This window comes from Seriola aureovittata, chromosome 10 (assembly GCF_021018895.1).
Source record: "Seriola aureovittata isolate HTS-2021-v1 ecotype China chromosome 10, ASM2101889v1, whole genome shotgun sequence".
Classification (NCBI taxonomy): domain Eukaryota; kingdom Metazoa; phylum Chordata; class Actinopteri; order Carangiformes; family Carangidae; genus Seriola; species Seriola aureovittata.
Window position 1 is genome coordinate 14236827 of NC_079373.1, and position 21166 is coordinate 14257992.

A 21166-nucleotide genomic window follows, 5' to 3' on the forward strand; every position below is an offset into this window, starting at 1 on the left:
CTTGTGTATGAAAAGTCTCGTCTTGCCAAAGTGGCTGAAGCAGTATTAATGGTTCTGTTGCGAGCAACATGCTGGGTTTCAAAGTGCCTCTTTTTATAGGACAAGGACTCCTTTTCCTCTGGGCTTTTAGTGAAAAAGGGTCACCAGTCCTCTTTTGTAGTTTTCTGAGTGTAATGAAACAGTTGTGGTAATGTTCATGTGAGTATAGGGCAGACTATTCTGTAATATGTGTCCTCTGTTATTGAACAGATACAGTACACAGTAATTGTTACCTGATGGCAGAGGAATGGCCTTTGATTTTCAAACTGTGAAAATGTAGTTTGATTACTGGAATCAAACTGACCAGCAGTGTCCCTGCTCTTTATATAGGATTCTGTCCTGTTGGGCTTAGGGTGAATATTTCCAATGAAATCATACATGCAAGCATCTGGATGCATTCTTGAAAAAATCCATTCAACAACAAAAAACTTATTCCTTATAGGTTTTATCTTGTCATTTAGTCTCTACTCTGCAAATGAGACTCACAGTGGCTTACTGTGTAACTGAAACCTCATGCTATAACTTGAAGTAGCATTATCAGAGACATCACTGTGGCTACCAAAGATAATGCTTCTCTCTGTTTGCACTATAACATTTGTGAGTTCTTATTTATTTTTATCCTGTCCTACTGCACTAGTCTGAAAATAGATGCTTGGTGCTGTATGAAGAGCCAGCATGTTTGTTTTGACTAGCAACACAAGTTAACTCTGGAGCTGACCCGGCCAGAAACACAGGCCCAAAGGTTAAGTGCCAGCTCTCAGGTATACAAAGCAATCTGAGCGCACAGGAAATAGGAAGTCGCTCGTCTTCACAACACGGTGTGTTTATATGAGCGACAAACAAAGAGGCGGCGATAGGATTTCGGAAACACAAATTAATACTGCCCCTGCTGTTACTTTACCATCCTCTCCGGAGACGCCAGATTGACTGACAGGCTCTGTATTTACGTGACAAAGAAGATACTTAAGAGGAAACATATTCCTCATTGCAAAGCAGTATCACAGATAATGTGCATATCCATTGATTAAAAAAAATAAAGTTCCAAAATATAATATCATCATACTTAAAGTAATCTGCAGTACTGTGAGTGACCTACAGTCAAAATAAAAATATAGAAAATCATTTTAATATCACTCCAATAAATCACAGAAGCCCAAAAGTGCACATACTGTTTTTTCTGTAATATTAAAAATGGCCTGGCAGAAAATTTCACATATATTGAAAAGCAGTGGAAAATCAACATCGACCCAATAAGTCTATGTCAATAGCAATGACATTTGGTTTAGCTTAAAAGGGATATCTCATCACTGCAGCTCTATGGTGAAGTACCAAAAAGGAGAATAGTAATATGATGATGGCTCAGTCAGGGAGGAAGATACTGGTGAAGAGCTGCAGGTGGATATAAACTGTTTTAGAAGTCTAACAATGAAGTGACTGAATATATATATATATATATATATAATATATATATATATGATTAATGAAAACTTTTGAATTAGCTAGATTTGTCCAACATATTCCAGGATGAAGAAAAAGGCCAACTTTTTATTTGATTTGCCACTTTTCACCTCATTTAAAGTAAATTTGGTAAATATTAAAGATTTTCAATCAGGTATTTGATCTTTTTTTTTTTTTTTTCTTAAATCTGCTCTGAATTCTGATTTTGGTGTTATATTTAGACTGCTGCTCTGCCTTTCCAAACCATTGTAAGTAGACCAGCAAATGATAGATAATGATGTAGATAATTATATACAAACACTGAGCAATTTGTCCAGTCAGACAATAAGAAATCATGGATATTTCCAACTAGAATAATGACTTGTCACAAGCATAATCTTGCCGACATACAAAATGTTTAATTAACTTGCTATTCTACTTTTCTCCAAATGAGAGTTCGCTTGTTTTTAGAAAGAAAAAAGAACAAATAAAACTCTGAGAACACAAGCATATTTCTCTTAAGACCTGAATCACAAACCAAAAACTGAAATAATGATGCCTCTCTCACATTAAAGTTCTACAGTCCGGCTTCAATTCACCACCTCACCATCTGTGTCGCCAATTTCCTCCTTCTCCATAATGTTCGTACGCATGGGTCAGAGTTTCCATACGGGTGCGCACATTTTCCCGTCAAGTTTGTTTTTATAGATGCCAGCTTTGGCGTACGCTTCTTTCAGGCTCCGTTTTGTGCGTATGCAGCGGTAATAAATGAAGCTCGAGGACAGTGCAGCAGATTTACATCAACAGGTCAACAGCCGAGGGACGTGTTTTACAGTTATTCTGTCAACATAAACAAGTAGTTTAGATTTTGTCTCTGGGCATCAACATAAAGTAAAGTTGCCACTACAACAGGTAGATCAACAAAGGTCTTTCCAGAGAAAATAAAATGCTCCGCTGCAAAGCAACTGATGTCATTCATGTTTCTGGCAACAGCAACGTCACTTCCCTCAGAATAAAGAGATATCAGAAAATAGAATTAGAAGCACCCAACAGTGTCTACACTCATGGACCCAGGACAAAAGATCATCTGAAATACATGAAACTGCATTAAGACAACCAACTTTCACTTGTGTCCTCTAACAACAACTAATAAGTACAGCTCAAACTCAACAACTATAATACCAGTGAATTCTTATACTTATCCAGCAATTGTCATTTCATATGAGACTTCTAATAGATAGCATGAACACTGTATCAATAAAAATATAATGGGCCAACTGCATCGACATTCCACAACTGTTAAAAAGTAAAATGTATACATGTATACTGGCACACGATTCACTTTAGCAATTTAAAGATCAGATGCAAGTGACCAACGTTTTGACGCACACTGTGTCTTATTCAGAGTCAAACAACAAGAGCATAGATTAACAAGAATAACTTTCCTCCAGGCAGAAAACAGTCTCTCCTTGGTTGATAGGGGTGGGAGGTAATCAATCAGTGAGGCGATATCAACATAAATAACAGATTAAAAGTTCACGAAACAGCACTGAAAGCAAGAAAAAAATGGACTGCTATGCCATTCAGTGTGTAATAAATGACTATATTATACTGTTAAACTATATATAATGTAAACTATACTAGTTTAAATCATCTTCTACCAATATAACTTTAAAGTTGCTGTAAGTGGTTCTGTGTTGTTTTGGCCTGTTCACTACACATGAATGAAATAAATGAACATATGTTACTTTACGAAGGCAGAGCAACTAATACACAATTAAGTCACCAACTTATACAACATTTTCTCATCCGTATTGATTTTCATGCTGCACGCTGAAAACAGTAGTGTAAATTGTGTATTCCACCATAAAAACGATGTTTGACTCATCATCTTAAGTCCATTACTTTTACAACACAACTATCACACAGATGATTTGTCATTTTTGTATGAATCCTATTGAATGAATGAGCCCGATAGTTAATATTTTCTGTAAGTTGCATCTCTCTGTGTGCCAGCCAGAACCTCATTTGAACATCCTTTTATGTTTTTGTGTCACAATTATAAATACGCACTCAGGACAATCTGCTTTTGGTACTCGGAGTATGTCTCACCAGTGTGCTTTGATATTCAAGGATTTGTGCTTTCTGTTAAAACCAACACAAACAAGTCGCACAGCACAATATCCTCGACAGACTTGAGAGTTGAAAAAGTACTGATCTACTAGATATTTGCATGGCTGAGGCTCATCTCTCAGAGGGATATTTGATCAGAAATTCAGCTGATGGAGGATCAGACACAGATTTCAAATGCAAATTGTGTTTTTGTTCACGTAAACTCGATGTATATTGAATGAAGCCACTGTCTTTATATATCAGTAAGATGGAGTAATACTTGTGTTTTTCTGTATTAATCTAAAGGATATCAACCTCTGATCTCTAACCCCCCCTTTTTTCTTGTTCAAAGATCAAAGGCTTTTCAATTGTACTTATCACAGTCTATTTTTAAGAAATGTGTGTTGAAGTGAGAGGCCTCTTTGAGTAAAATGAAATTTCAATATTCTCTTAGTATAATCAAATAAAGAATCAGATTTAGGGAGTGAAGGTTTAGGACATTTTTCTGTGCATTTTTTTTTTTCTCATGCTCTTTCATCTCTCTTCCTAACACCCCTCCCCCCCCCCCCCCAAACTCCCAACCCCATTCCCCTGCTTCCATTTCCAGTGAGCCACCAGCAGGAGGATAATTGATCAATCATGCTAATTGAAGAGTCTGGACAGCTAGCCCACCATAGCAGATGTGCCAATTTGCATTCATTAAGATAGAAATGAGTCTTAATCACTGCTCAGCCTTTGATTGACAACATAAACATCCCCTGTCTGAAACTCCTGGTGCCCATTCAGCCCTGAGCTTTTTAAGTGATTTATTTCATAACTGGCAATAAAATTATTTTTTCTTTGGAGCTGTACGTCACTGAAAATGCACTTTTGATGCGCAGAGGCTTAATGCATTCATCGTTTCCTTCAGTAAAAAAAAATAAGTAAATAAATACAGAATATGGGACATGATGACAAATTGAACCCGTAGTTGTGTATGTGGCTTTTGTCACTGTAAAATCTGCAAAGGGCAGAAACAAAAAGTGTGATTCAGATGAAAACACAGGGCTTGACATTCAGTAATGGTCAACATTTACATATATTATTGAATGATTAATACAGCTCCATTGATCCCCAAAGCTGATAGTGATCATGAAATAAAATGACCTGTAATTTTATGCTCATTTCCTCTTACCGTAGTGGTCTTGTGAGAGGGGGGACTGTTCCCTCATAAATAGATGGGCGAACTGTCTGCTTTCCCTGAGTCACAGTAACAATGGCCACCCCTCTTTATAATAAGGAAGATAAGCAGAATTTCCCTATGAATGATATCAGGTTGTTTACGCTCACAAATCATCAGGGTAAAGGACATTTTAAAAAAAAAAAGAGCAGTGAAGCATCAATCCTTTGCATATAGTGCAGTCCAGTTACTTACAATTTGCGAAGCTCTGGTTTTTCACTAAAATTACACCCTAAAATTGGGTTAAAGCTTATTCACAACCCTGATTCTACAAGATTACAGCTAAGTGTTGGCTTAATGTTGATTCCGTGTGCCTGAAAAACCTGATTAATCCTAATCTGTATTATATATCTTAATTGTATTGAATTGTTCAAAGAAAGGACACATAAATGCCAAATGATGCCTGTGAAGTTAATATCTGATTTCAAGGTTTCTCCTGGAGACACAGGGCTCTTTCTGTGTGCAGGAGAACAGTGTGAGGTTATAGTGGAGCATAAGCAAAATCTCATTAGCTCCACTAGCGGAGAGGGGAGGAAGAGTAAATATTATTAGATTAATCTAATGACTAACAGCAGCATTTTCATTTGTGGTATAAACAGAATTCGATAGGAAGCACGATAGAAACAACGCCATGAAACTTTCAGTCATGACTACTCTTGGTTGGTTCACAATAACACATCCCTATTAAATATCTACATTTATTTCCAAGGAAAAATGACTACATGTTGGTTAGTATGATTGTGACTGGAGGGCATCAACCAAAAGGTTTGTGTGTGCTGCCCCTCTGAACTAGGATTAAAAGGATGTACAGTAACTGTATTTTTACTGAGTGGGAGGTGTTTTCTTTTAGTTAGAATTGCAGATGTTGCTGGTTTTAACGGAAAGTTAAAAAAAGAGTAATTGCTGTGATTCTTTACTATATCATTTTGAGAAAATAATACATATATATATCTACATATAGATATATAATACACATATATCTACATATATGTAAATAAAACGATAAAATACACCTGAATACTGTTTAGAAAACTAAGAAACACACACAGATGAATGCATAAAAGGAGAGATTTCATACATCAGTTCACCTGTCGCCTGGAGCGTTGGTAAGGTTAAGACCATCAACACATGCAGACACACAAAAACACACACACACACACACACACACACACCAACTCACACGTTGAAGAAAAATCTGAGCCTACTGCTCTGCTTTGGACTGCGAGCCAAGTTTGAGACAAAGTCCATAGCCCTCCACTGGGTTATCAAACTGTGGCCCAGGCATGCATCCATCTGTGGAAAACATGGAGACTGTTCTCCCACACTGCACAGCTCAGCCTTTATCTACAGATGGTACTACTGAGCAGGAATGTGACCTTTGATTTAGTTTCTCACACGGAACGAGCTTCCACAATGAAAAGTGGGAGAGGGTTTTTCTGGCCTCTCAAACCGGAGAGATGAGCACATGATTGTTTGCATGGCAAAAGATTGGTTTAACGCAATTTAAAAATTTAGATAAGTGTCCAGTGTAAGTGTCCTCATGTGAGGCGCATTTCACTAGATAAATGGGGGAGGGGTGGATTCTTCCCATCATTACAAATGCATCAGCTCCTCTGTGTAGTGCACGAGGATCTGTGCGGATGGAAAAGTGCTCACCGACAGAGGTAGTCAGCAAAACAGTTGAGATTAGGACTTCTCTTCAAACACGATCGTAGCTTCCACCATTTACCAACCACCTCCAACCAACGGCTCTCTGGCCAAGTGAATAGAGGGGTTATCTGGTGGTGCTGTGAAGTGGACTGGGTAGGTTACTTCTGCTCTGCTTCTTCACTTCTGAACCTTGTCCACATAGCCAGCAGGCAGAGGGGGATTTGTGCAAGAGCTGCAAAGATGCTGGCCGAGTGAGCAGGGACAACAGCGGCTTGTTGTCGCCCTTTGTGCAGAGGGGCAGCTTCCTTTAGAGTAGCCAGAAGGGCTAAGTGGGAAATCAGCATGGGCCCACATTATGCACGATGTACATTGCAATCATTACACCATGCTGTCAACATTACTACACACTGGAAGACCACAGATACAATATATATGATATAACAACCTGAGGGGGGATGACACAGCTGATGGACAGTGAATAACCCCATAATGATTCTGAGTTTGGGGAGTTGTTGTTGCGTTTGCAGCAAAGTCTTGTTTAAAATAAGACAGCTTCGAGAGTCACGGCAAAAACAAATTTGTGGTCACTGTTACGTAAGTAAGGAATGTATCCATGTATTTTTTATGCAGGTGAGCCCCTGCTCTGCTCTGAGGGCCCCTGATGGAGGAGTGACTGCATGAGTCTACTGAATGCCAAAGCACTCTTCTGCAGCTCTGCCAAGCAGGTAATTCACAAGCAGCAGCAGCATGAATAAAAGATAATGGGCCACAGCTGACTCCTTTATGCTGCATGTAATTTCAATCTAGGATTCTTGAAATTTTTCAATCTCACCCATCTTAAACCCTTAATGTCTCTTATTTGAGAAGCTGTAATAAAAATGCTGTATGTTGTCATGGACAGGTGGCAGTAAAAACAGTGTTGCAATGCAGCAGTCTGCATTGTCAAGTAAAAAAAAAACTAATAGAACTAATTTAAATAATAGCTATAAAAATGAATGGGCAACTTTATACTAGCAGGGTCAAGATGTTGTCCATGGGCTTTAACATACATTGCACGTGGTGTCATTTATTCAGAAAGAAGATACCTGCCTCTTACAGCAGATCTTGAATAAGCTGAGAAGCCACACATGTGCCACTGAAAGATGTTTGGAACAGAATGTATCCCTAATCATTCTCATTTACTTTGGCTTTTACACTTTTGGCTGACGATTCTGTATGCTGGCATAACAAGTGGCTTACTCTTCCGCTAGTCGCCGGGCGTGCAGAGGCTGCCAGGAAACCCAAGTGCTCGTTGAGTTTTATAGAGCAGTGTGGAATGCACTAAACACTGTATTTTCACCGAAAAATACTGCAGCAATAGCCGGGTGATTGTCTGTAATGAGGAGTAACCAGAGAACAGAGCCCTACAGGTACAATATCTATGGGAAACAGGGTCACCGTTGTTGGTCAGCGGCGACATGTGCATGCAAGTGCAGAGATAGGTTCTCCATGTCAGTTGATGGGCACAAGAGCAGCTGAACTTATCAGGGAATGCAGACCTCCTGTGCCCTATCTGAATGGTGACTAAAAGGAAACTGTTACTTGTTCCTCACTCTTGTTTGTTTGTCATCCTTACAGCATTTATCAAAGCTTTTAAATATACTTTATGGTCCGAATCCAGAACAATAACATCAAGGTCTTGCTACCTAATTTTGCCTAAACTGGAATATAAGTTGTGAAATTAGAGAAAAATAAATACGTGATCACAGAAGTTTTCCCTTACAAAGTAAGAAAGGAGCACTCACTCACCTCTACAATGTCAGAGTTGGTTCTGCTCTCATGGGGCTCATTGTACTCTGTGTATTTCAGCAACACTTTGTCCATGTCTGTGCTGGCGTACTGGAACAGTTTGTTAGAGCTGTTGAAAATGATGAGGGCTATCTCACAGTCACATAGTACACTCAGCTCATAGGCCTTTTTCATCAGGCCAAACTTCCTCTTTGTGAAGGTAACCTGAGGAACACACAGAAAACAAAACCATCCATTACAGAGGAAAACTGTTTTCTCTAAATTCAATGAGATCAAAGGAAAAGTGAACAAAGTACAACATTTGGACATCCACACATAATTTGTGCAGCTGTAAATGTTATTTTAACATTCTTATTACAAAATAAGCAGTAGTTTATTTCTCCAACTCCATGTTTGTCGTGTACAGTATACAGTCCTGCAGTCTAATTTGCTGACATAGAAGTATTATCCATACTACAACTATCACAAATGAAAATACTCATTATGCAACATGTTATTATTCATTATATCACCGGATTATTTTTCACTGCTGCATTAATGTGTAATCAACATTCAAATGTTGTAGTTGGTGGAGGTGTAGCTTTTCATATACTGTCAGCTACAGCAATGCATTAGATTTTATGTGTGTATAAGTGATTACATGTAATGTATGTATAATCTTTATCTGCAAAGTAGCAGAAGCTGTCCAATAAATGCAGTGGTGTAAAAAGTACCTAATTCACAAAACTTTTTTTGTTTAGGGATTTGTATTTAATCTATGAGCAGAGAATGCTGCTAGGTTTTAAAAGCTTTGGAAAACAAATAGTCTCATCTGGAGTATGTATGCTATAGACTGAGCCAGGAAAATAACAGTATCAACAACAATGTTACTGTAACCAAGGTGACAGATAACAAGATAATTCCTCCTTTAGGAATGATTGCAATAACATAGTGCATGTCTGAAATGTCTAGTTATCAGGCCAGAGGTCAGGGTTAGAGGCAGGAGTCAGCAAGCTGAGTCAGAGCTTTGGCAACAACAGGGGTCCATACATTACTGTAGCCCCTGACTCCATATACGGAAAGCTATCTCTGTAGTGCAGCATAAGCCTTGTAACATGAACCCTCAGATGGGACTTGGGGTCATACATCACTCCAATGGTAACGCAAACCCTCTCTGCAAAGTGACTTTATGTCCTGCATCTCTGCAGCTCTGTGTCCGTGGTTGCCTAAGACCCATGCACACATGTCATTATGTTGGGCCACCTCTTTACAGTATGATACACTCGTTTCTCAAGCGAAAAACATGATTCACTTGTAGTGAGGATAGAAAGGCAGCTGTTTTCTCCTTTGGTTTCATAATGGCTGTTTGCAGAAAATAGTTTTAAGTATGTACATTTGAAACCATGGCTTCAGATTTATGTTTTTTTTTCTTGTCAAATGTGTACTATGCAATGTAAGCCACATTGTGAATGTGCTGGTAAAAACTGTGTTTAGAGCCACATTGCATGTGTCTGTATTCACCATCATTTTCACTGACCTACTAAGAGAGGAGTTGAGCAGATGAGCTGGCTTTGTTCAACTTTAATTGGTCACAGCTTGCGGCTATACCCTCATTTTAACTGGTATAATGCAGTATAATCCTATGTGTTGCATAGAGCCTATGTAACCGCTCAGACAGTGGGGTCACTCCAACTGTGATAAATGAATTTCAAATCTTTGTCACTACAGGTAATTACACCGGACCATTATTCCCGCTCTAGACACGGAGGAACCTGTCCTCGTGTCATTTTCTATTTAGTGCACCGATGTTAGTTGAGCTTACGTGACAAACCACATTCTAAAATGACATTTCTTGAAATGACAAGGTTCAAATACAGGAGAGGCTGAATCAAATGACATGTTTCCCTGCAAATCCAAACACATAAAGCTTTTGAGTGAGATTGGCTCAAAAGAACCACACAGTGTGGGTTTGTGAGTGTCATTCTGATGATTTTCTCAAGGTGGATTAGAGGCAGAAAATGAGATGGAGTGCATTTGACCAGTCTCAGGTCTGTTTCTACCCAGTTAGAGCACCTGCTGTTCTGACCAGCTGATACTCATCTCCTCTGACGAGAAACCAAGGCTGCCCGCTTGCCCATTCGCCTGCTTTCATATTTGTTTGTTTGCCTAACCAACTGGAAAGCACTGACTGTCATGTGGGAAAAATGATTAACAAATTGTATGCTCTTTAGCAGATGAATGTGGCTGTTAAGCCGTGGAGATGTCACCTTTCAGCAGGAAGCCCAGGATGAGACGCTGAGCGAGGACTTTGTTCCACCTGGATGCATGGCAGAGTGCTGAGTGCAGGGCTGCTGACCCAGCCCCCGCTTCATTTCAACCTCAGCAGCAGCACTGAGACTCGCTCCTCGCCCCAGCCACATACACAGTACCTCAACAGTACAGCCAGCTGCTGCACACAATGCCATTAAAAAGGTGACGACCACATTACTCTTTTGTACTTATACGGTTACCCTTTATAGAGAAAGAAGCAGGCTATTTTGGACAATTTTGCCGTTAGGATATCTAAGGAGTCTAGATATGACACAAAACAGACCAACATACACTAACATAACCTCCGTCCACCCCCATCTTGTCTGGGGTGACTGGTGAGACAGTGGAAAACCACAGACATCCTTGAGGTCAAGTGGGAGGTTCACTGGCAGAGCTTTCCTATGGTTCACTTAGTCAAAGACACCCACAAAGACACTCGATGTGGTTTCAAATATTTGAGTCGCTCCTATAGTAAGATGTGGTACGTGCAGTCTAGCTCCCTGACTAATTCATGTAATTTACAATGACAGGATTAGGATCAGTATTGTAAAGCTGTGTTGTACTACACACTTTACCCATGCATCTTAGAGCTGTTCTGAGGCATCAAATGTCAGGGCAAAAGAGAAGGTAGGCCACATTTAAACTTGCAATAAACTGGAGAAATTCCAACTTTCTCTGCCTTTGATAAGGTCATTACAACAGCTCACACAATACCAGACAGATCAGTAACCATACTAGCATTTCATTTAGACTGTGGCAAGCTGAAAACTCTGACCTTTCAAGACGCTCTCACAAACTCAAGATGAGGAGGCAATTGCTGCTCTCAGTTCAGACTGTGCATTTCCAATTTCTTCCCGGGTAACTCCCACTATCCTCACATGCTTTTACTGAGCTTTAATTGAGCTTGGTAATTCAGTTCTTATTGAGTTTTGTTGTATTTGTGAGCTAACAGGGCTCTAAAAGTAGCACTAAAATGTGCAAGATCCTTCTGTAAAAATATGGCCATCATATGAGTCAAAATCAGAGTTGTGCTGCTGCGGAGAAAAGCAACAGTGTAGATTCACCTAATTTACCTAAATAAAAGTGGTCACTGATGGGAATCTTCCTTCACTGGAAATGACAAAATCTCAAGGGGAAAATGATAAAGACGTTTCACGTAAACAGCAACAAGTAAATTCTCCCTCTGGAAAAAGTGGGCCAGTGATAGACATCTCTTTGATAATCGCAAAACCAGCTGGGTTGATAAAATACAATGCCAAGATAACTGAAATGTAGTGACATGCAACCCTCCATCTATGTGTAAATTTGCAGTCTGTCCTGAGATGAATCTTAAATCTATAGCACAAACCTATCAGCCATGCTTTTACTGGTATATAGAATTTTTGTTTTATTGTTTTCATCCTACACTAGAAAAACTCTGCCACAGAAAACTGTAGTATGTAGTATATAATAACATATGCTACAACAAACCCTGACACACATATCCACACAAGAGTTGACGTGTCAATCAAAGGGTCTATCAATGTCTGTCCTCAGGCAGAGGTGCCAAGATGACAAACAAGACATCTGGGACTGGGAGTGCAGCTGTGACTGGGGCATGGCAGGAGATGCCTGACTCACTAACACCTTCAGAGGGGTGAGGAGCTAGCGGCCTTATTAGAACCTCATGCCACCTCTGACGGCCCCCGTGGCAGACATGAGAGCGAGCTTGAGAGACAGGGAGGTCTGGCACCAGCTGGCAGAGTGACCCGGGCCCTGTGGCTGCTGCCCTGGCTACGCGGTGCCAGAGTGTGCGGGCCTGGGAGACAGGCCAGGGCCACCGCGACTGTCTGCCTGGATCAGCTCTCGCTGGGAGAGAGGACAGCCCCAGGATCCCTATGTGGACAACTGAGGGCGCAAAAGGCCTCATCCACTGGGTGGAATTGACCTTGAAACCTACAGTAGTCGTGACTGATCCTGTTTAGTGGAAAGGATGACATGGTAGTTAACAAAACATAAGTAGGTTTTACTAGAACTATCTCTTATCGATAATGAGAATGACCCAGTTTAAGGACGATTGGCTTGTTCAATTTGTTGAGAGTGATGTGTTTATAAAATCATAAATAATTCAGCATCGTCTAAAAGTGTGAGCATTTTAGTGATGCTTTACAAGGCACAACCTCTGTATAACACTCAACAGAAAAAATACAATCGTTCAACTTCAATGTAGTTCTATGGAAACTAGGAATCATCTGGAAAAATGATAATATATACCCCGGCTGTCAAATTTAACAGTGTCCCTCTGTTCTTTCAATTGTCTATCAGCAAGCTTATTGCCTGTCAAAAATATAATGATGGCAGCTCAGAACTTCAGGAATGGGTGAAGATTAAAAAAAAAAGTTGGAGGTATGTGCTGTGTTGCTCCCCGGAGAGAAAGGGAGAGGGAGAGTAAGCTGCTCCGTGCCTACGGGCATTTGACGTGCCAGCGCAAAATCCAAAATGAGCCACAGCAAGGGCAGGCAACCCTCCACCCAGCAGCAAAATCATCAAACTTTTAATGACTTGGGCAATTACCCCCAGTGAGCCTGCTTAATGGCATCCAGAGGACGTCACTAGACACCGCTCACTAGGCTACACCAGCCTTTCCCTTACACTAACTTACAAGACTAATGTGTACCGTCCCTCCTTCACCATCATTCCTCCTGTAGATCCACACACGCATACCATGACAGCTGCTCTGAGAAGTGGGTAAAAGACCCTGCATATGCTCATTGAGTGCCACTGGCTCTGTTATTTTGTGCGGTTCATGGGTTTCAAACCTGTCAAGTCAAAACACAACAGATGCTCCTCTCTTTGTGAAATCTCACTGGTCCATCTGAGTCCACTGTTGGAAACCGTATGTGTATGTTTATAAAAGACATACAGATGATGGAAAAACGGAGCGTGTTTTAGAGTCTGTGTCTGAAAAAGGTAAGAATTGCTGTGAATACTGTGAATGAGGAGAATCCTCCAGGGCGGTGCTGTTTTCTGGTTGTTATCCAGCATTCATTTGCAATCAGCACGTCAGTCTGGCTGATGACTGCTGCTGTGTTGTGGGACCATCGCTTACGGAGGCCATGGCTCCTACAGTATGCATGACGAGACCTCTGCTGCCCTTCATGTCTCAGTCAACACAGACCCACACATTGGTGTGAACATAAAGTTGCACACAGAGGTCTTTCTTAGACATAATGTAAGCAGCACCTGTACAGTGTTTTATCTATTATCTTGTCGTACTTGTCATTTTCTTCTTCTACTCTGAATTATAAAAATGGCTTGTCAGTATACATTGTAGGTAATGACTTGAAGCAAAATAAAAAATATCAGCCAAGTTCACTGCCTGTCTCAACTCTGCACTCACAATTCCTGATAGATTGTGCAATTACAGACCTGCTCAGCCTGTGCCACACTCTGTGTTATAAATCCTGAAAGGTTAACAGCCCTGCTAAAGCACTTGCAGTGATAATACAAGGGAGCCCCCACTGTCCCCACACAACATCCTGTATAGCAATACTATCTAATTAGCCCACTTAAGGACTTCTTTCATTTTAATGCTACGAGCATGGATAGCTAGTAGCGGAGTGGCGCAGATAAAGATTAAAATTGTCTTCCAACAGCGGGGACCATATGCTAATGGCTATTCCCCCTCGGTTCGGCGCACGCCCCAGGGAGGTGGCACTGTGTGCTTCATGGAGAGAAAGATACACACGCATACATCACTTTACACCAAAGCTTTATTTTAGCACAGTGGCCTATTGTCATAGCAGATTCTCTGCTGAGCCAGCGAAAACCAACTAAGTGCGAGCTGAAACGCCTGCGCTCTGCTGATAAACTTTCTTACAAATTATACAGTGAGACATTTAAAATCTGATGCAAACACTAGACTTTGGGAGACACATTAATAAGGAGCAATGTCTCTCTCTGCAGCTCCACTTTCCTGTGAAACAATAGAGCTAAATATCTTCCCTCACTCCCTTAATATATCCGTTGTAAAGAATGGATCATTTGAAGGGTTAACTTGCTCACCTAGTGATTAGATGACAACCTCTTTTCATGTGACCCCCCCACCCCCCACCCCCATCCCAGTGATGCTGGTCATTGTACAGGCTGTAGATTACACCAATGATCCAAAAGTGATTCCTCTCCTGCCCTCCTGTTTGGATCGCACCCAGAGCCAGGTGTTATACTGACAACTGGCCCCACAGTGAAGATCGTTGTTTCGCACTTGGCTGAACTGCTAGCCTCACAGTAACAGATAGAGACACAGTTAGAGTACCCATTGGATAGAACCGTATCATGTTAATACCCAGAGGAGAGGAAGCACTACTGTACCGCTATTACATTTTTTGTGTGCACAGCAGAAAGTTGTCCCACCTGTGAAGGAATGCAAATTATATTTCGAGGACTTAACATGATGCGTTCTACTTGGATACGGAAAACCTACGCATCTACATTAATTGGTATATTTCGTCAAAGACTGCGCTCATGGTTCCTCAACTTAGCTCTTAAATCAAAGGCAGCGAATCTAAAAAAAAAACGGACCCAGCCTTCCTGCTATAGATATCTAAGCCTGTTATTCTTGTTTCAAACAGACCCAGGCTGTTTTCTACAGTGTTTTGCTGTTTAGGAGTTTATATTTAACGTGAGCAGACAGAGTGAATTCCAGCTCTCTCCCTCTCTGTGGCTAGCCAGGACCAGTGTAGCCAAGGCAGAGAAGGGTGCTGTGTGTCCTGCTGACCCACCCTGCAAATGAGAGGGTGCTGTGGTGCAGTGGCTGCTCCTAATTACTACCAAACAGCTGCAAACACATAGAGCTACAGCAGAGGGGCCCAGCCATACTGCCAGGCCAAGGGGACAAGCCCTACAGTGTGGGGAGGCCACAGGCGGCTCGCTGTGCTCCTCGCTAGCCTCAGTTCACTCCCACGCCATGAGGCCCCCGCTGCAGCCCAGCGCTCCTGCTGCCTCATCAACTTCTCTGGCTGAAATTGCAGGGTGGCAGGGGAATCATGTCTGTAAATACGACCGCACTGACAAAGAAATGTCATGGTCCCTGTTCAGCTGGCCAGGACTTTGGGGAGGGAGGTATGTCTGTTTAGATCCATGCACACCATGACAGCTGCTGAACTCTGGACCAAGGCAGAAAGGAAAATAGAGGAAGACTGTAACCTTCGTACAGGTACAGAGCAGACTTTTGTTTTTTCAGACACAAAGTAAAGTAAGTACAGTAGCATCTTGTAAAATAAGTTTGGAGAATATGAGCCTAGTGATCCTGCTGTTCATATATCCTATATGCATTATATAACGTATTTGAACTTTTAGAAAAGTCCTCCAGATAGAAAGTGTAGTAAAGAAAAATCGTGACACTCACCTGCCTGTTCCTCTCATCCATGATCCTGGTGATCTGTATCTTCTTCCGCCCCATGGCTGCGTCCTTTCCGGTCTCTCTGACACCTCAACAATATCAGAAAAACAACAAGCTTTCTTCCTCCACGCTCCTAGCACATCGTGTAACAGTCTCTCTTCTTGTATACGCTCTTTCACCCTTCTCAATGCACTCTTTGCTCTTCGGCAGACCACACCGCAATCTGCGAGACGACCAAATAGAGAAAGAAAGAGAGATAGAGAGAGAGGGAGAGGGAGAAAAACAGAAAGTTAACTTGATACTCAACAATGTCTCCTTAGGCACTTCAAAGCACCGCAGGGCTCTGTGTTGTGTTCTCAAGCACATTCAGAAAGTATGAGACCCACATGGCGTGCCCTTATCTCCTCAGCTGCTGCACTTGAACCACAGCTGAAGTCAATGAAAGACGGCCTCACACTTTAAGGGCAGAAGCTATACAAGAGTCACACACAAGTTGTATTGAACTCTCTATAATCTACCGTAACGCGAATCCGAATGATCGAAATGCGTTAACCACTATTTGATCATTCTAAAGGCTCTGTTAAAAGCTTACATTTAAAAGGCGATTAAACAAACAAGTTACATGTTAATTGGTGAGCTGTAGCGGAGCTGGCAGGAGGATTTTGTTTCCTTGCTCTTCCTGAGCTGACCCACCCTGATGCCAGCTTTGCTCTTAAGATGATTAAGAGAGCGCCCAGTCTGGGGTTGACAGTAGCTGAAATCTCCTGGGCTGGTGGAGAAGCCAGTGGGGATGTGGAGGGTGGGGGTGGGTGTATTCCCACATGAGCTTGTAACCTGGCCAGTGGTTCAGACCGCATTGTTCCCCAGGGAACATCTAACTGTGTCCTGTCTCTGCTTCTCTGCAAGAAGAGATATAGCCCCCCGTCCCCGGCGGACCATCCATCACTTATATCCAGCAAATAGAAAATGTCTAAACAACTGCATTTCCCCTATGGGTACATATGTAGAAAGGTTAACAACTCAGGCCATTACATGCAGTCAGCAGTTGTGAGGCGAGGAAGCCAGGGGCCGAATTGGCAGTGAAAATGAAAATGACCAGTTCCAGTGGCACACAGTCATTATGGGTTACAGATGGACTGGCATTATGGTGTCTGGCTGTCTGAATCGGGGCTCCACTGTAGGCAAACTTGACTGAGATCACCTCACTAACTACCCACGCACGGCAGTCTGAGCCAGGAAAGTAACCGCCTGAACCCCCACAAAGAATTTCCCCAAACCACATCACAACAGGCCAGGGAGAATGACGGTGCTCTTGTTCATTCACCATTTCACACACTAACTGACAAAGCAGTGTTCGACTTAGAGGAAGGTCAGGTCGGGGACTGGGTTCAGCTCCCCCAAAAACATACATGAGCCACCATGAAAGTAAATGTGATGCAAGTTGCAAAAAGTGATAATTTCATAACCCTTCAATACTGAAACCCTCAGCGAATTTACTGGAATTGGAAGTGTGGCAGTGAAGTCACTGCCTGTTTATGGATGTTGATGAATGTTAATATAATATAGTCTAAAAGTGAAAGAGAGAGTTCAGACATTCTAGCACATATGAACGCATGCGCACACTTCCATCCTGTCTTTATGAAGAGGAGCTGTCACTGCGGGACAGTTCAAGTCTACAGGCATATCAGACTGTGTCATGACATTTTCTCTTACACAGATACAAAATGACAAGCTGAGAGGGCCTTCAGACTGCAGGTGTGCCACGCTCCCAACTTAGTGTCCACATTCATCAAAAGTTAGTCAAAAGCTAAAACATGATGCTGACAAAATCTTATTTTCAGGATTTGAATGATCACAATAATCTAATAGCGTGGATCTAATAACGCAATTTCAATCTCTACAACTAAGTGGGAAATTTTCAGCTGGCACCAATACCCAGATAAACATGTCAGAAGATTTTCAGATTACAAAGGAGAACAATGTCTGTACTGTGGCAGAGTACATGTTTGTGCCTGATACTCTGACTTCTCTTGAGTGCTAGAATGGGACAGAGTATCTGTTTATGGTCTAAATCATGTGCTCTTTTCGTGTGTGTGTGTGTGTGTGTCTGTCTGTGTCTGTGTCTGTGTCTGTGTCTGTGTGTTAGAAATTGCCAGACAAAGAAATAAACATAAAAAGAGAAAAGGAAACAGGGGGAAACTTTGCCTAGAAGCAGAAGCAGGACAACTTGAGGCTATGAGGCCACATCAATGAAGACATACAGCCACAAGGTTGATACTTGTGCACTCAGTGTAAACAGGACTACTGCAAAAGTCCCACGTCAGTAACTCATATATATCACTCTGCGAGTAATGACAGGAAGAATAATAGCTGAGGTCATTAACCATGTTTGCACTAGAGACACATCACTGGTAAACTGGAGTTAAAACAACACTACTGGATGAGATACATTGCCTAACAGGTGGGTTTTCATTTGGTTAAAAAAGCAGGGACAACATGTAATTATGCTAAGGGTAGCTTTTTCCATGTGGACGCGCCAAGGGCAGTGAGTGCCGCGTCAGATCTGAACATCTCTGATCACAGCAGCTCAGAGCTATTTGTAAGGTCTGTACTTGTACACAACACCAGCAATCGTATACAACAAACTGTGTGTTTCATCTGTTAAAGTTGACGGTCTGCCCGTTGCTATGTTCACATACACGATCTCTTAATAACTCCTACACAGACATGTTTTCAAATTTTACACTTTGGACAAAAAAAAAAAAGAGCACTGGTATCAGATCGGTGGTCGGTATCAATCAATAGTTTGGGTTATAAAAAGTCATATCAGGCCGGGCCTAGTTTGCACATACAGAGCAGCACATTGTACATACTCTGTAAAAGGACCTTGATATGATACATACACCTAGTTCCCTTTGATATAAACTAGTCCAGCACTTCTGAAAGATGCTTACCAAACATTTGTAACACATAAATCAATGTGCAGAGAATATGTCGCCATAGGAACAACCACATCAGCTTGACAGAGAGTCAATATGACATGTCTAACATAACGAGTCCATGCTTCACTGTTGAACACAAACAAACACCCCCCCCACACACACACACACACACACACACACACACACACACACACACACACACACACACACACACACACACACACACACACACACACAGTTTTGAAATATGCTTAATCCATCACAACTAAACTAAGCATAACAGTCATTTCTGACCAGAGCCGTACTGGTCCTCCATGTCGCGGTGTGAGATTGGTCAACTGACAGGAGGGCCAGTCTGCCTCCTCCTCCTGTGGAGACAATGGGAGTCTTGGTGACAGCCCTGGCCCTTTTCACAATCAATAAAACATGCTCAATTCCCAGTGTAATTACTGGATCCAGCATCTCCTCCTCCCTCTCTGCTTGTGAGCTTCTGTTCACTCTACACAAAGTCGAGGCAATACTTCCTCAACTGTTGTTCTATATAAAAGGTAACATGAAATTACATGGTAAATTTCAGTTGCAGGGGTTCACCTAATGAACAGAAAAGGAGGCCAGTGTTACTCTGTATGTTTGTGATATAATAAAACTGTGTCAGCTCAATCTATACCACTATAATCTTTTCCAGTCAAATCTAATATATTAAATGTTATTCAAACACTCATACTGTCTGACTTGTGTTAAAGAAGCAACTACTATGTGAGAAGAGCATGCCTCCACTTCTTTGAAGGTGATGGACAGCAGCCAAAGTCTTGAGCATAGCCGTGACAGTTGTGCTTCCTGTGCAAGGCAGCGTTAGCCTCAGTATCCTACCACAGGCCGTGGGCAGACAAGACTCAACTTCCTGCCCCTCCACTTCCTGTTATTCAGGACCCTTGTACATGCCCTCTACGGGGGTGGGTGTGGGGGCATGGGGGTGGGAGTGGGAGTGGGGGGGGGGGTCAGAGGGAGCCGGGGAGAAATGGAGAAGAGGAGGGAGAAAGGGAGTTGACCACCTTGGGGACACCCTTCCCCTCTGATCCTTCCCCTTATTACCGTCCTGACTGTAAGTGCAAGACTAAACAACAACAAAGGCTCATCTCTTTTGGCTTCGCTCTATGTGTGCTTATCATGTTTACTGGAAGGATCATTACACAGGCTGGACAACGTGCACACGCTGCTTTCAAACACTCACTTTACAATTAGTAGGCAGAGACCTTTCCTTGTTATTCAAACACTCCACCGGTTACATAAGAGTGAATCACGGCTCTCACAACACGAGTTAATATAAATTGAAACAACATGATTATGACAGAACTACATTTCCGATAGGATGCAACAGCCTCGCGCGGTAATCTGATGTGCAGCGATATGGGGATTCTGTGAAATAATCCATGACAACGTTCTTAAGTGTATCGAACCCAAAGTGTCAACACTGTGGCTCGGTTGTGATTAGCCTCTGGCAAACTGGAGACATAAAGCAAAGCAGCCTAAATCCACAGTTTTACCGATTTGTTTCAATGGAGCCTTGACACCAGCGCAGTAGGAAATGAACATCCACCTCTTTGTTCTTGCTTTCATCAGAAGGTGCTGTACCTGTAAATGGGGCTGTTGGCCTGAGGGGAGTGGAGGCAAGCCAGCCCTCTCACACTCTCTCCCTCTTGCCTTTTGTGAGAGTGCGCTTATCTCCTTCTCCAGCAGTGAAAGGCAGGATTGTGGCCCCGGCAGCATCACTAGTGTTAATGTCTCCTGATGCTAATCTGACACACAGCTGATCTCTCAACAACCACTTTTTCCATCGCCTCTTTTCAACCCCCCCCCCTCTTTTTTTTTTTAAATGTCTTTCTTTCTTTCTTTTTCTCATGATTTCTTTCTTTCATTTTCTTTCTCTCTTTCTTTGAACTCATGTTATACATTCCCTCACCTCAGTTTCCAAGGCAACTAATGAGATATAATTAATAAGAGCCATCGCAAGGGCATGCGAACAAAAAAAAGTGAAAAAGGGGGCTTTGAGAAATGTAGAAAGAGGTGGGGCAGTCTGCATATCATGGACTTTCTGCAGCACTTCCCCTTCCTCTTTAAAGCATTGCTGCGGGTGACATTTCTTATACCAGAGAGTGATTTAAATAACATTTAAAGCAAAGGCTAAAATGATTTTGATATGAATACTTTGAAGGTTTTAAAGGAAAACCATATACATATAGTTTATATAATAGAAAGACCTGCAGGCCAAAATCTTGAGATTGTAAAATTTAAGACACATTTTTATTAGAT

General features: G+C 41.8%; 1 protein-coding gene across 9 annotated transcripts in view; it reads right to left on the reverse strand.

The window, feature by feature from the left end:
* mef2aa (myocyte enhancer factor 2aa) overlaps positions 1–21166 on the reverse strand; it is a 59536-nt gene that overhangs the window by 23090 nt on the left and 15280 nt on the right. For all 9 annotated transcript variants that reach the window (XM_056386978.1, XM_056386973.1, XM_056386971.1 and 6 more), the window contains exons 2-3: positions 15921–16137; positions 8246–8449 (exon numbers count right to left, since the gene is read on the reverse strand). In XM_056386978.1, coding sequence (XP_056242953.1) covers positions 8246–8449; positions 15921–15974 — 258 coding nt within the window. In that variant the 5' untranslated portion in view covers positions 15975–16137. The remainder of the gene's footprint in view (positions 1–8245; positions 8450–15920; positions 16138–21166) is intronic.